The sequence below is a fragment of the Silene latifolia genome, chromosome 11 (genome assembly GCF_048544455.1).
Source record: "Silene latifolia isolate original U9 population chromosome 11, ASM4854445v1, whole genome shotgun sequence".
NCBI classification, from domain to species: Eukaryota; Viridiplantae; Streptophyta; class Magnoliopsida; order Caryophyllales; family Caryophyllaceae; genus Silene; species Silene latifolia.
The window spans coordinates 199,452,033-199,467,730 of record NC_133536.1 but is presented as its reverse complement, the minus strand read 5'-3'; the positions used below and the strand labels follow the sequence as shown (position 1 = coordinate 199,467,730).

The following is a 15,698-nucleotide window of genomic DNA, read 5'->3' as shown; positions in this document are numbered from 1 at the left end:
TGTTGAGTTCCACTGATTTGTTGATTGTTGGATTGTTTGGAATTTACATTTTTTAAAAAAAAATGTGAAAATTGATTTAGAAGAAGATAGAAAAGTTACAGATGAATGATGAAGGAGGGAGTTGAATGATTTTTTGAGTAAATGTGATGGTGGGTGAAAATACGTTTTTTAGGAACGTGTACATATTAAATTACTTTTTTTTTTTAAAACCGTCTTAAAACTCATTTACGACAAAGCGGTTATTGGATATAATAGAAATCGTAAACGAAAATCATTTACGATAATACAATAATTAGTAAGTGTAAATAACATCACCAAAATCCAATAACTATAAAACAATACTTTAACAAAACCGTCCCCGCTTTTTATTTTGTTAAAAGCCGTTTCCGAAATTCATAAACTAAAAAGCGAGAATTATATTTTCACATTAAATTGTTTTTAAAGTCCAAGGGTATAAAAGGAATAAATGAAAAAATAGGGGGCGTAACAAGTAAAACCGGGTGTGTGATATAGCATATCTCGAAACAAACCCTCCTTAGTGTATTCAGTCAAAAGTACACTTCACTTTATTCAATTTTCAAAGCCTTTTCCTCGATTAATCTTCTTCTCATCTGCACTTCTACACTACACATTTGCTCCAAATCCCCTTTCTTAAGAACAATACAATCCATTAAAGGTTAGTAATTTCTTCATGTTCAAGTACTTTTTAACAGTTACTCGTATTTGTAAGCGTTTTTAACTGCAATTGTCCCATATTTTCTTTGTTTGATTCTAATGTTTGTATGATTACCCTTTAATTTTACGGATCTTTTTCTGGGTTTAATTTGTTTGTTGAATGTTATACTAATAATTTGAGCATTGAACATATATGATTGGCAAATCTCTTCGCTTTATTTCTATTTTTTATTTTGAGTGGTGGGTAGTTCTGTAGTTGCATCAAATTTATTAACTCATCTTCAATTTAACCTTTTTACAAAAGAATTTAGGTGAAAGATTAAAACTTTGTGAACTTTTAATGGTGGGTAGTTCTTTAGTTGCATCATATTTATGAATTAATCATCAATTTAACCCTTTTACATAAGAATTTAGGTGAAAGATTGAAACTGTGTGAAATTTTGATTACCCTAAACAGCTTTGTCCTCACTGTATGATTTTGGCCATTCAAAATATTAGGGTTTCTAATGGTTTTTTTTTTTGCCCTGTTGTAATGAGGTGTGTTTTCTTATCTGTAAGTTGTTTCCCACTATGTTGTGTTCGGGTTGGTCTTGTGTAAAACGGTTTTACGTGTAGAACGATCTTGCTAGCAATCACCATATTCTTTGATATCTATCTACACTTTCAAAGTTTCAAATGTCCGAGAAAATTGGGCTTTTAATCTTTCGATGATAGAAAGTGCAAACTGCAAACTATGAAATTACACTACAATACTACATATTAACTAATGGTTTCTTGATTTCAAAAAAAAAAAAAAAAAAAAAAAAAACTAATGTTTTCTTTTGTGTTTATGCAGTACAATCCTGGCATAGATTTTGTCTAAAGTTCTGAGTGATATAACTTGTGCTAGTTAAGAGAACTAATTCTAAGAGAGAATGGGGTCGAAAAATAATGACCATGAGTTGGTGCTCACTCAACTCAGTTTTGGTGGGTTTGACAATAATATCACTGCCAAAGAGCTGGTAGATTTCTTGGAAGAAGAAACTGGGGTGCTTGTTTGGAGGTGTAGATTGAAGAAATCATGGACTCCTCCAGAGTCATTTCCGGACTTCCAAATAAACGTCGAAGAATTGACTAATACAAATGACTATGAGAAAGTAGAGCCTCACGCTTTTGTTCACTTTGGAAGTAGTGAATCGGTGCGCTCAGTTCAAGATGCCGTTGGACGTGGCGACCTTATATTGTTTGGGAAACCTCTACAAGTTAGCAAGGGTCCTACAAACCCTTTTCGCATGAACCAAAGGAGAAGGGAAGTAATTCCATTCAAGCTTACTAATGTTTGTCTTGATGTGGGAACTTTGGTTAGTCGGGATGAGTTGCTTGTTAGCTGGAGAGGACCCACTCGGGGTATCACTTTTTCTGTGGATCCTTTTGACAGAACGTGCAAATTTTTTTTCAAAAAGAAAACTGCTTTTGCTTTCAAGGGTGAAAATAAAAAAGCTGTGATTGAGTGTGATTTTAGGGTTGAATTCCTTGTCAGAGATATTACTGAGGTCAAAAGGTACACTGACTATTCAGCCTTAGTTATTTTGCTACAACTATCGTCTTCTCCATTGGTATACTACAGAACAGCGGATGATGATATCTATACAACTGTCCCTTTTGATCTTTTGGATGATGATGACCCTTGGATAAGAACCACAGATTTCACTTATAGCGGTTCAATAGGTAGGTGCAGTTCATACAGGATTGTGATCCCACCCCGTAATGGTCCTAGTGTTAACAGGGCCTTAAAGTATCTCATGGAACACCGAGTCCCGGTCGATGACCCCATAAATAAACTAAGGGTCAATGATGAACCGCATTTTGGGATGCCAATGTTAGATCCTTTTTTCTGTGTGCAATATGAAAGAGATGTACCTTTTGATGTGAGATTCATGCTCAATTCTGTCATTCACAAAGGGATTTTTAACCAACACCAATTATCTGACGAGTTCTTTGACGTGATTAGAAGCCAAACCAAGGAGATGAATGTGGCTGCTTTAAGACACATCTCTTCCTATAAGCACCCAGTTTTTGATGCTTGCAAGAGGCTTAAGCTTGTTCATGAATGGCTTTTGAAGAACCCGAAGCTTCTGAGAGACCAAACAAAATTGTCTGACACTGTAGAAGTCAGACGAATAATAATCACCCCGACGAAAGCATATTGTCTTCCTCCAGAAATCGAACTCTCTAACCGAGTTCTTAGGGAGTATAACCACGTCTCCGATAGGTTCCTTAGGGTGACTTTCATGGATGAAGGATTGCAAATGTTGAACTCTAGTGTCCTTTCATGTTATGGTGCTCCCATACTAAAGATAATCACAAAAAATTCATTTCTTCAAAGAACATTAGTATTCAACCGGGTGAAATCAATTCTCCGAGATGATTTTTACCTATGTGGTCGAAAGTACACCTTTTTAGCATTCTCGGCTAACCAGTTGAGGGATCGTTCTGCTTGGTTTTTTGCTGAAGATCAGAATTTAACTGTCTTTAAAATTAGAAGCTGGATGGGGAAGTTCACAAACAGGAATGTCGCCAAGTGTGCTGCCCGGATGGGCCAATGCTTCTCGTCTACTTATGCCACTGTTGAAGTGTCACGGGGTGAGGTTGACTTTGACTATCCTGATGTTAAAAGAAACAATTACGTCTTTTCTGATGGAATAGGCATCATATCTAAAGATCTTGCCATGCAAGTTGCAGCAAAGTTGCAATTGACAGACAACCCACCCTGTGCATATCAGATTCGATTTGCTGGCTGTAAAGGTGTTGTTGCTTGCTGGCCAACAAAAGACGATAAAATCAAACTTCATCTTAGGCCAAGCATGAATAAGTTCCAATCAGAACACAAAATTGTGGAAGTTTGTTCATGGACCAGATTTCAGCCAGGCTTTTTGAACAGGCAAATAATATTATTGCTGTCAGCATTGGGGGTTCCAGCCAACATTTTTTGGAAAATGCAGGAGGCTATGGTTTCCAATCTTGACAAGATGATCGAGGATGCTGACGTAGCATTCGATATATTGACAGCATCTTGTGCTGATGAAGGCAACACGGGCGCCATCATGTTGAGCGCGGGTTTCCGACCACAAACGGAACCCCATCTAAGGAGCATGCTCACATGTATAAGGGCAGCACAACTGGCAGATCTAAGAGAGAAGTCCCGAATCTTTGTCCCGTCTGGCAGGTGGTTGATGGGGTGCCTAGACGAGTTGGGTGTTCTTGAACAGGGTCAATGCTTTGTTCAAGTCTCCTATCCATGCCTTGAAAATTGCTTCTCCAAGCACGGACCTCGCTTTTCAGAAACCAAGAACTTGCAAGTTGTCAAGGGGATTGTTATTGTTGGTAAAAATCCTTGTCTCCATCCAGGAGACATACGGGTTTTGGAAGCAGTTGATGCACCTGGGTTACATCATCTCACGGACTGTGTTGTCTTCCCGCAAAAGGGAGAACGACCACATACAGATGAAGCTTCTGGAAGTGATCTGGATGGTGATCTGTATTTTGTTGCTTGGGAAGACGTGCTCATTCCGCCGGGCAAACGTAGCTGGCCGCCAATGGAGTATACTCCTGCTCCAGTGAGAGAACAAAACCGTCAAGTTACTCATGTGGTAATTAACTTTTATAGTTGCTTATTATTCCATGTGCTGGTTTGGTTGATAGGTGACTTGTTTCCAGAAAGGCTAACATTTCATCTTGCAAGTTGTAACTTAGGAGGCTTCTCTGGTTTAAAACGATCAGGGTACTGCCTCCATCTTGACATTGCAAACATTTTATACTGGTTTCTGTTCAAACTGGTCATTGCAATCAAAAATCCTCCTGGTCATTGGTGATGCAATACTTTTTAGAATGTCATGAAACATTTTAAAATGTGCCATCTTACATTTTTCATCACTATAAGTCCTTTAGCAAACTATATATCTGAGAATAGTTCCGTGAGACACCATTCCTTCGTTCTGATGATTTAGAGAGTGCCCAAACTGTGATAGACATTAAGCCTTTAAATTTATGCTGAAAGTTTGTAGTGTATAAAGGCTAATTTTAGTGAGAAGTAAAATTGGATCTGACCATCTATGTTGCTTGTGCGCTTTATTTTGTCTTCAAGTACTCGTGTCAAACAATTGAAACTCAGATTTCTATTCCTGCTCTTGATACTTCATCTATGTTAAAGAGATAGCTGAGTTATGAGGAGAAGAGTACGTGTGCCAGTGGCAGATGCATGTGTAGTGACATGGGTTCCTGGGACACCGTAAAACAAAGCTGTTGTGCGCAGTTTGCCCAAATTTGATTTCGAAAACATTTAAAATCTAAACAATTTCTTGTTGTCCAGCCACCACCGGTACTTGCAGTGTACTTTTAGCAGGTGCAAACTACATAGCTGAATATGATGAGTTGTACTTGTTCAGAATGTTGATTTGGGTTTGTATGATTAAACAACTCTTCTGATATATTTTTGTTTACTGAATTTGCAGGAAATAATAGATTTTTTCACAAAGAACATGGTAAATGAGAACCTGGGTATCATCTGCAATGCTCATGTAGTTCATGCTGACAGCAGTCCTTATGGGGCTCTAGATGATAAATGTCTGAAACTAGCAGAACTAGCAGCATTAGCTGTTGACTTCCCAAAGACGGGGAAAGTTGTGACCATGCCGAATGATTTAAAACCCAAGATGTACCCGGACTTCATGGGAAAACCCGAAAATCAGAGTTACAAGTCCGAGAAGATCTTGGGTAGATTATACCGGCGGATTATGGACGTGTATGATGAAAAACCATTCACCTCTTCTGAGCTGGACTTCGGTCCTCGAGATGTCGTCTATGACACAGATCTTGATGTTCCGGGTGCTGATGAATTCATCAGCGAGGCATGGGGCCTGAAATGCTCCTACGTGGGCCAAGTTTATGGTCTTCTCGCACAGTACAAAGTCAGCAAGGAAGCTGAGATTGTAACGGGGCATGTATGGTCCATTCCAAAATACAGTAGCAGGAAGACTGGCGAGCTCAAAGAGAAACTTAAGCATGCCTACAATTGTCTAAGAAGAGAATTCCGCCAACATTTCAATAGGCTAGGCCCCTCAGTTGACGAGCTAGGTGATGAAGAGAAGAATGAGGTTTATGAGAAGAAGGCGTCCGCTTGGTACCGGGTTAGTTACCATTCTGAATGGGTCAAACGGTCCATGGATCTTCAAGGCCCAGATGGGCAGAGACATGCGGACCCCATTCTAAGCTTTGCATGGATTCCTTCTGATTACCTGGCTCGTATTAAGGTAAGACGAGGGAGAAGGAGAGACCGTGAACACCTGCACAAGCCAATAGATTCTCTCGCTAATTACCTTGCCGAGAGGTTGGAGCTATCGTAGCTCGTGTGATGTTTGTCGATTATGATCCGGCTGCAAGGCCGCTCTGCCAATTATATTTTTGCTAGTAAGTTGTTTTTTCTTTTCCTGTCTACTTTTTAATACTATAATTCAACCTTAATTTGTGATCTTACTGTCTAAGAAGGTCATCATGGCAGGTGACTTGTTTGTTTGAATTGAAATGCTACTCTTCTATTGCAGATGACTTTGTGATCTTAAAGTCTTGAGTTTTCATCTTGTTTTTTTAGTTGACACTTTATTTTAGGCAAGGCATGTCTTAGTGGGTCTGCTTTAACCCGTGTTAGTCCGACTTGGTTTGAAGTATCCCATGGTATGACTACGTAAACTACCTACCTACTATAAATAACTTGGCACTCCTTTTGTCTCGGTATTCTTGGCATTTTTTTTATGTCTCGGTTAATTCTTTGTTTTCCGTTTTTAAACATGTTTTTACTTGCAACATACTGTAGAGCTTTTTACATAACCTATGTGCCTCGGAGCTCTTAAAAAGTCGATGAGAGAAATGAAGAGCAAAGATGTGGTGTTGTGGTGTATAACATGAACAATTTGTTTTGACTGAGGGAGTATTTCTGGCCTCCCCGATTGCAATTCTTTGTTTCCAAGTGGTTTTATACCAGCCTGATGTTTTTATATTTTTGCAACTTTCCCGACTTTTCTAAATCGAATTACTAAGGTATAGTGTTTTTATAAGAGGGTGACAACACAAATTTTCATGTGAAACGGTCTTAAATTTATTTTTGCTTTTAGTATACGGTAATGATAAATTTAAGAACTAAATTACTTCCCAAAATGGAATTAAATTAGGAATTTATGACACAATAACGCGTAAATTGATGTCATTAATGCTTGATTTAAGGTTTTCATTCCTTTTTTGGAACCTTAAATACAGCCCTTAGGGCTGTATTTATCATTATATGCCGATTTCTCATGGGGTAACACTAACAGTAATGTGGTATAAAGATTATCAGATAATTTTCCAGAAAGAACATCTAACGTTAAAAGTAGAATTTTCACCCCGAAATTGTTTTTTACTTATTCTCCTTTAGTATATGCCGATTTCTCATGGGGTAACACTCCGTAACAGACTTAACAGTAATTTGGTGTAAAGATTATCGGATAATTTTCCAGAAAGAACATATATTAACATAGCGTTATAAGTAGTATTTCACGCCGAAAATGTATTTTACTTTTCCTCCCAAGTAAATGCTTGTTAATTTGTGTTTGTACAAAGAATCTTAATACTCCGTCAATAATTTGTGAGTACTAGAATTTGTTGTGTGACCAATTTATTTCATGTTAGAGAATGGTCCTAAATTCCTAGAGCACCATATCGCCCTGCATGTCTACGAAATTCTTGTGGTAGGCATTAGCATTGTTAGCATTGCCATACCGCCTAACGAAGACTTCCCTATAAATTCATGTGCAACTTTGCATGTTTTGTGTGAAGTGCAGTACAAGATGGTTCATCAACCCATTTTGGTCCATACTTGTAGACTTTACTTGCTAAAGCTAATCCGATCCGAATGACCCGACATGGTAAGACTTACCCATGACCCAAAAAGTGTAATCCTTACTTGCCCCGACCCAAAAGTCACCCGAATCGAAATTACACGATTTGGAGTGATCCGAAATAACCCAATAGACAAAAAATGACCCGAATTGACAAGTTTTAAGAAAAATATTGACCCGAAATGACCAAAACGGCCTAAACCCAAATGACCCGATCTGATAAATAACTCGATAATTATTGACCTGAAAATGACCCAAACCGAACCTAATCCGAGTAACCTCATTTACCAGGTTTACATATTTGTACCTCGTAAAATGAAATCCCAACGTTTTAAATGGGCAAAGTTGACATTGCATTTGACCTGCTAGTGGGTGGAAATGTGGATCAAGATTCGTTTTAATTCTGAAATGTGATGTTGGTTATTTGGTCTAAAGATTAAAGCTAAATTAGTCTAAACGACTTATATGTGGTCATTCAGGCTAGTCTTATATTCCCTCCGCATCTTATTGTTCTACCTATTTGTTTTTTTAGAGGTCAACTTTTAGAAACTTTGACCATTAATAAAGTATAAAAATATAATATTTTATAACATGATATTTACATGGTTAACTTTGTTATAAAACTCTTTTAAATTTTTTTATTTTCATCCCCAAAAAAAATACATATAAATGAATAAAAAGATGGTCAAAGTACCGTCTAGGAAACCGTATATAAAGTAAATGGGTAGAACAATAAGATGTAAAGTGAGTATTAACTGGGTTTTTGTTTTGTTTATTGGGCTAGTCATATTAAATGGTCCCATATACCAATTTGTGAAAATATACAAATGTGTAATCGAAAAAAAAAATCTAGACGATTGAGCATCTTTTAAGCTTGAACCCTAGACTGCCGCCCTATAAACGACCCTCAAAAGTCAAAACCGGCTCTAATGGGCGGGGTGCTCGTCCATGAGAAATGAAAATTTCAAAATTTTTAGTTAAATTTTCGATTTCTTTAAATTTCCTCTATACTACAAAAATAATTATTCATCCCCGTAAATTACGGAGTTCAAATCTTAATTCCACAGGTGCAAGAAACAAAAACAACTAAGGCTACATGCAAAAGCTTAATCTTGAACATCTTGGTTGATTGGGTTACACGTATGTACGTGTAGAATAAGTTATCATTATTGTAACGGTGAACTTTTTATTTATGTCTAGTAAGGGAGAACGAACTGACCTATGTGCTATGTCCGAAGCAAAAAGAAAAGCATAAGCATATATACTGGAGTGTCTTTTAGATTAGGTAATCTAATCATGATTCAAGTAGACTAAAAGAATAAATACTACTTCGTATCTGCTTCTAAATTACTCACACTTGAGTATGTTTATTTCACATCTTTGCCTTACTATTCACCATCTTTCCTTGGATCATCTAAATACAAGAAAAAATCAAACTTAAAATTACACTTCATCCGTCCCGGTCATTTGTTTATACATTTTGGTTTTAACGGTTAATTATTTAATGACAAATGGACCAAATTATGTGTGGAGGATCAAAATTTTCATTAAAAGCGCTAGTATTCCCAAAATAGAAGGGTAAACAATTGACTAGGATACCCAAAATGGAAACAGTAGGTCTTGCTTAAGACGGGTACTATCCGTCTTAAGCTTAAAATGGGTCAAATACTACAACTTGGTAATAAAGACAGAAAATTTGGCTTTTCCTATTCAATTTACCATGTGATGTGGTATGTATTTGACCTGTCTTAAGCTTAAGATAGTGTCCGTATTAAATGAGAATTTGTGAAATGGAAAAGGTAAACAAATGGCCAAAACGAGAAAGTATTTAAGAAATGAGAATAATTTTATCTTACTATTTAAATCAACCAACTCTAACGAGATACAAGCTGTACTATATAAATATATGGTTAATGGTTACCGTCATAACTGGGGTGTTTAGTTGGAGCTTTTGGAATTACTTGGAATGGATTCAATTTATTTTAGTGTTTGGTTGGAGGTTTTTGGGATGGAGTTAGATACCCAATGGATTCTAACTCCATTCCAACCCATTGGAATCTCATACCCATGTTCCATTCAAGTTTTTAACTCCATTTCATATTATTACTACCTCTATACCCATTTCAGGGTCGAACCAAACAATCATGAGTAAGTATGGGGTTCTAACTTCATACCACTATGGTATCATAATCCATTCCATACCATTCTAATACTTCAGACCAAACGACCCCTTAACATATTTACGGTTAATTAAAATCAAACAAACAATAAAAAAGTTTATGATTAAAATGGTTACAGACTTACAGTACTAACTAAGCTAATCCAACTTCTACCATCAGTAGCCCAGCACCCAAAATTTTATAAGTTTCAAATTACTCCCTCACATCCAAATCAAAGGTTACATTTAACTTTATTACGCTTGTTGAGACGCGTTTTGCCACGTGAATATCTTTACTTACACATTATTAAAAATTATAAAAACTTGATATTCTTATAGCATTTATGACCGATGAATCAAACAAGATCTCGCATGACTATGTTTTATCTTATAGATTACTAGTAATATCAAAGATTCTTTACAATCATGAATAGTACCAAAAAGTCAAATATAACCTTTGATTTGAATGGGAGAGAGTATAAAATAATTAAATAAATACTTCGTATCCTTATTATAAAGAAAATAAATACCACGTTCTTCTTTTTTGGTGCGCTATAAATACTCCATTCTAACGTCGGGGAAATCATCTTGTCCTTATTACTCCGTATATCTTACCCTTATATAACTAATAACTCTGCCAATACTCCGCCATCGTTTCCGCAATATATCGTAAACGAAGATGGAAAACTGGCAACAGAAAATATTTAAATCAGTTACTTCGACGACTATCACAACTGTTACATTACTCCTCACTTTCTTCTTCTTCATCGCCACGCTAACTTTCCGAAACAACGGCAATGAAACTGTCGTCCTAGTTTCGAGCTTTAATCATTCAACAACTACGCTTCTTCAATTCCCCGTTGTTCCGGTCGTTCGATTGCATAGCGTTGCTTCCGTTTCCAGCTCATCTCTGGTACTTGCGTACTATCACTTAAAAGTTCTCCTGAATTATTAGAAGTTTTATGTCGCTGAATTTCAAATTTAAACAATATTAGCTAAAACTTGATGAATTATATATAGCTTCCAAAATCGCGTTTCGTTTGATTTCTTGATGTTATTATGAATTTGATAGCTACAATTTCTTACAGCATTAATTAAACTTGATTTTTTAAGCTTCGAAATCACAGTTTCTAAAAATTCATGATCATCTATAATTCTGGAGTTGTATCAATTTTTTGTTGTTATTTCGAATTTGAAAGCTTACTACAGTACAATTTTTAGCTTCGGAAATCGGAATCGCGATTTTCTTTTAAATTAAGTGTTGTTGAATTCAATGTTTGATACCTCTGTTGAATTGTTACGCAAATTGAACTGTCTTGTGTAGTTGTTTTTGGAATAATAACAGTCGAAACGTAACTAAAACGGCAATTTAATTTTCCACATTGACTTTAAAACTATTGTCTGAATTATAATCTACTTTTTTTGAGAATTAAATTTATCTCGTTGTTTGCGATTGATGAATTATAATTCGACAATTTTCGAAGCATTCATGAATTTCTGGAGCATATAATGATGAATATTATTAATCGCTCCAGAATTTAATGATACTATATCTTCATTTATTAATCATCGATTTAAATAAAAACTAATCTTGAATTATACGTCACTGAATTTTTGGTAAAATTTGGACTTAAATTCAATGTAACATGCATTGATTTTTGAACAATTGAAATCGCCGTTTAATTAGGCGTACTAATTTTTCGCGCCAACAATATTGAGAATACTTTTTAAATTCCATTAACCGCTAATGTACTCATCTAACTAGTTTCTTCTTCTTTTAATTCCGGTTAACTATGTTTGCGATACTCCGTACAATTGAGAATATTTGTATAAGACGGTTTTATGTATTGTAATTTAGGAAAAAGGCAAGAAGAAAGTGAAGAGAATAATTAGGAAGGGAGAAGTAGAAGAAGGAATGGCGAGAGCAAGAGCGGCAATACGGAGAGCGGTCGCTTCGAGTTCACCTAACAGATCGTTAAGTGTCAATACTGTTGATTCCAACTCCTTCGTGTATCATAACCCCCGGGCCTTTTACCAGTAATTAACTCTCTCTTTCTTTCGTCTCGTTAAATTTGATTATTTCGTCATATTTGCTATTTTGCTTTGATTTATTTTGTTTAATTTAAGAGACTTTTTTTGGCTTTTATTAGTCCTCATCATTGGTTAAATAGCTTAACATTAACATCTGTTATAAGAATAAAATGTCGTATAACATGATCGCCTACTACAACTCATTTAATAATAGTGATAAACAACGTTGTATATTACATAGGATTAGACCGTCGTATACTTATACAAGTACAACGCGGTAATAAACAAGAATTTCTCTATGTCGGTAATGTAGTTCTTAAACAATGTTAGCATTCGGTTTTAGGTAGTGTTTGACAAATCAAAACTGATTTTGAATCTCCCATTTCGTACCTTCAAATTTTCGAAAATAGAATTGATTTACTCCATCCGTGAACTATAATAAGCATAGTATTAATCATCAGTTTTGGTCATGATCATGGTCGCAATATTGGTTGTCGTGGCCTAATCTCGCTAAATGTGATGAATATTGCCTTAAAATGCTATAAAATATGGTTGTATTAAACTCCAAAATCTTTATGACTCAGTCACGTGTTAGTGTGGCGGCATATATTGAAAACTATGAAGGTAACCACTACTAGCGTGTGTAGTTCTACTTTTCATCAAAATGTTGCGATTTAAGTGGGAACTATGAAGTCCCCTAGCTAGGTAAAAATTGACGTTCTTGAGCTTGTGTACATGAATTCAAGTGAGTATGCATGCTCACAAATTTTCCACTTTGTTGGGCTCTTTAAGACGAATATAAGAGTCTTTCGTTTAAAACATATTACTCCGATATTTTAACTCATTTAGATAGATGAGACAAAATTTTTGCTCGTCTGTAAGCATTCTATTTTGTCTCATTTATTTATTTGAACCAATAAGTTTAAGACGAATATGCCCGTATTAAACAGGAATTTGCGTTATCTCATTTAGTCACATAACATTTGCATAAATTTACATAAGCTTTTTAGACAAATAAAGTGTTTTTCTTATAATACCGCTTTTATTTATTGACAAATTCTCATTTGTGACACGTCACAAGTTTGCGACTTTTTACAACCGTTTTAAATAATGACAAAAAGGAAAGATGGTTGTGAGATATCACAAGCCCTTTTTCGTCACAAGCAAGAATAACTGTCATAGACTCATAGCTCAAATGTGCTACTTAGTCACAATCGTAGCTAGAAGAGGCGCATATCACATGTTAGTTGAAAAACGCAGGCAAATGATTAAAACTCAGCATCAACTGTAAAATTAAAAGTAATGGCATGTCGGATTCATGACATTGTATGTGCATTAGTAAGACTTTAATAGGGACATATATAGGACCACATTACATATTTACATGGGCACCCTAAGGTCCTTGTTGAAAGTTACTTATTTTGCACTTGTTTTGGATTACCTTGGGAAAAATTAACCTTTTTTGAGGACTACTTTGCTTAGAAGTCACCAAGAGCCTTCCATCATCTTTCCTCCTTTAAGAGAATCATCATGTAAATATTTGTGTGTATTAGAGTCTTCTTATAAACACATCATGAGGTATAATGGCAGGCTAGTGCCCATCAATTCAGGTTACCATGGGTTTTGGGTAATGCCCATCAATTCGCGTAGGGACAAAATTGCGTACATTTAATCACTTACCTCGTTATACATAGGTGTCTTTAGGGTAATTGGTTACGGAGTACTTCGTATTACTGCCTATTTTGTTACTCGTATTATTTAGGAAAAGCCGTCCATGAAATTGATCAGTCACTATTAAGCTTAATGATGAAGTCGTCATAATTAATTTAAACCATCATTCAACACTAGAGCGAGATCAATTAAACAGTCCTTCAAAAGGCCCTATGTACATTTTTGGTAAATTAATTTGTTCGCCGCATTTTACATTGGCAATGGTAGTTTGCTTTCAAGAGAAAACGTCTTGTTCCAATTACTATCAGAAACACGCATTTTTGAGACTGTCTAAAGTCAATCGGAGACTTATTCATGATTGTTATTAGCAATTCTGTGTTTCTTGTATGACGAGCGTGACTAATTAGCTGTTCTTCTCTGTTACAGACAGTATCATGTATAGTGTTCGAATCAATCCTGAATGTTCATATACATTTTCCAGGAAGAACTGACAATTGGCACCGCCTTTTTTACAGGAGTTACTTAGAAATGGAGCGTAGGCTGAAAGTGTATGTATACGATGAGGGCGAGCTACCAATTGTGCACGACGGTCCATGCAAGGACATCTACACAATTGAGGGGAGATTTATCCATGAGATTGAGCATGGGGCAGGTCAATTTCGAACCAGAGACCCGAGTCATGCCCATGTTTACTTCATGCCCTTCAGTGTTACAAGGATGGTCAAGTACCTTTACAAGCCCATGACTTACAATGTCACCCCTTTAAAACAGTTTGTCTCAGATTATGTTGATGTTATTTCCACCAAGTATCCATTCTGGAATAGAACACAGGGCTCTGATCACTTCATGCTTGCTTGTCATGATTGGGTATACTTCTTTTTCTCCTCAATTTGCCTCTGTTATTATATGTACTGTTTTTCAGGCATCATGAGACCCAAGGTCTGAAATATTAGCCGATTAGCTATTGAGTCGAGGGCAAAGTCATAAATCATGCAGTGAAATGTATATGAATTTAAAACGTCTGCAGGGACAAATCCCCTACGTAAAACCATTAACCAGCCATTGTATCCAGCTATCAGGTCATTTGTCTATGATTTTCAGTTTGTCGTACCAGTGGCTTGCGATATGTAAAGGATTGTTCGAAAACAGCTCGCTGTGATATATAACCAATACTTGCCCAATGCAGTCAGTACATGACAGACAGGGTTCCTACTGTTTTATCCCTTGGAAGCATTCAATAGAAAACCACACATCTGATTAAATTTATTATTTTTCCTTGCAGGGTCCTCATGCATCTCAGGGTAATTCAAATCTGTACAATAAATCAATCAGGGTCCTCTGCAATGCCAATTCTTCCGAGGGTTTTAACCCACAAAAGGATGTGAGTTTACCAGAAATCCACCTCTATGATGGCAACATTTCTCCGAAGCTACTATCAGTCCCCCAATCTACCACTCCTCGCCCAAAACTCGCCTTTTTCGCAGGTGGGCTCCATGGTCCAATTCGCCCAATTCTACTTAAACACTGGAAGAGCCAGGATCCGGATATCCAAGTCCATGAGTACCTTCCTAAAGATGCAGACTACTACAGTTTAATGCTTCAGTCTAAGTTCTGCCTCTGTCCTAGTGGTCACGAAGTGGCTAGCCCACGACTTGTCGAGGCCATTTACGCAGAATGCGTACCAGTTATTTTGTCTAAAAACTATGTGTTGCCATTCAGTGATGTCCTCAAATGGGACGCGTTTTCTATACAAGTTGAGGTTGAAGATATACCGAGATTGAAGGAGATTTTAACAGCGGTTTCAGACGAGAAGTACGCAAGTTTGATTAAAGGGATTCGAGCTGTCAGAAAGCATTTTATTCTAAACAGACCCGCAAAAAGGTTTGATGTGTTTCATATGATCCTTCACTCAATTTGGCTCAGGAGGCTGAATCTGAAACCTGAGTAAATATTTTTCCGTCCTACTTCTTGTAGATTCATAGGGGTATAGGGCGCCGTATAGTAAAATCGACGGAATTTTTACGTTCATCTACATGTATAGTTAGTTAGTCTGAAATCGGAATGACCAGTTTACTAAAATGATTTCATCTATACGCTAATTAATTTTATAATTTTCTTATTTGTTAAGGTTTACGAATTACGATGTGAGATGTAACTTAGAATTGCTCGTAGAAATGTAAAGAAATGATAAAAAAAAAAAAAAAAATTTGATTGTTACCGACGTTATCTGAAGATTGTCATTAATTAATTACTTG

General features: G+C 36.3%; 2 protein-coding genes across 2 annotated transcripts; both read left to right on the top strand.

The window, feature by feature from the left end:
• Nucleotides 1–537: 537 nt before the first annotated feature.
• On the top strand, nt 538–6,273 carry LOC141612292 (RNA-dependent RNA polymerase 6). Its single transcript, XM_074431030.1, has 3 exons — nt 538–676; nt 1,511–4,304; nt 5,166–6,273. The coding sequence occupies exons 2-3, from the start codon at nt 1,590–1,592 to the stop codon at nt 6,054–6,056; spliced, it is 3,606 nt and encodes a 1,201-aa protein (XP_074287131.1). The 5' UTR covers nt 538–676; nt 1,511–1,589; the 3' UTR covers nt 6,057–6,273.
• A 4,076-nt stretch (nt 6,274–10,349) lies between these two features.
• Nucleotides 10,350–15,567, top strand: LOC141612289 (putative glycosyltransferase At5g25310). The gene is made up of 4 exons (XM_074431028.1): nt 10,350–10,654; nt 11,600–11,778; nt 13,959–14,310; nt 14,726–15,567. Exons 1-4 carry the CDS (start codon nt 10,421–10,423, stop codon nt 15,389–15,391), a joined length of 1,431 nt encoding a protein of 476 aa, XP_074287129.1. The 5' UTR covers nt 10,350–10,420; the 3' UTR covers nt 15,392–15,567.
• Nucleotides 15,568–15,698: the final 131 nt, after the last annotated feature.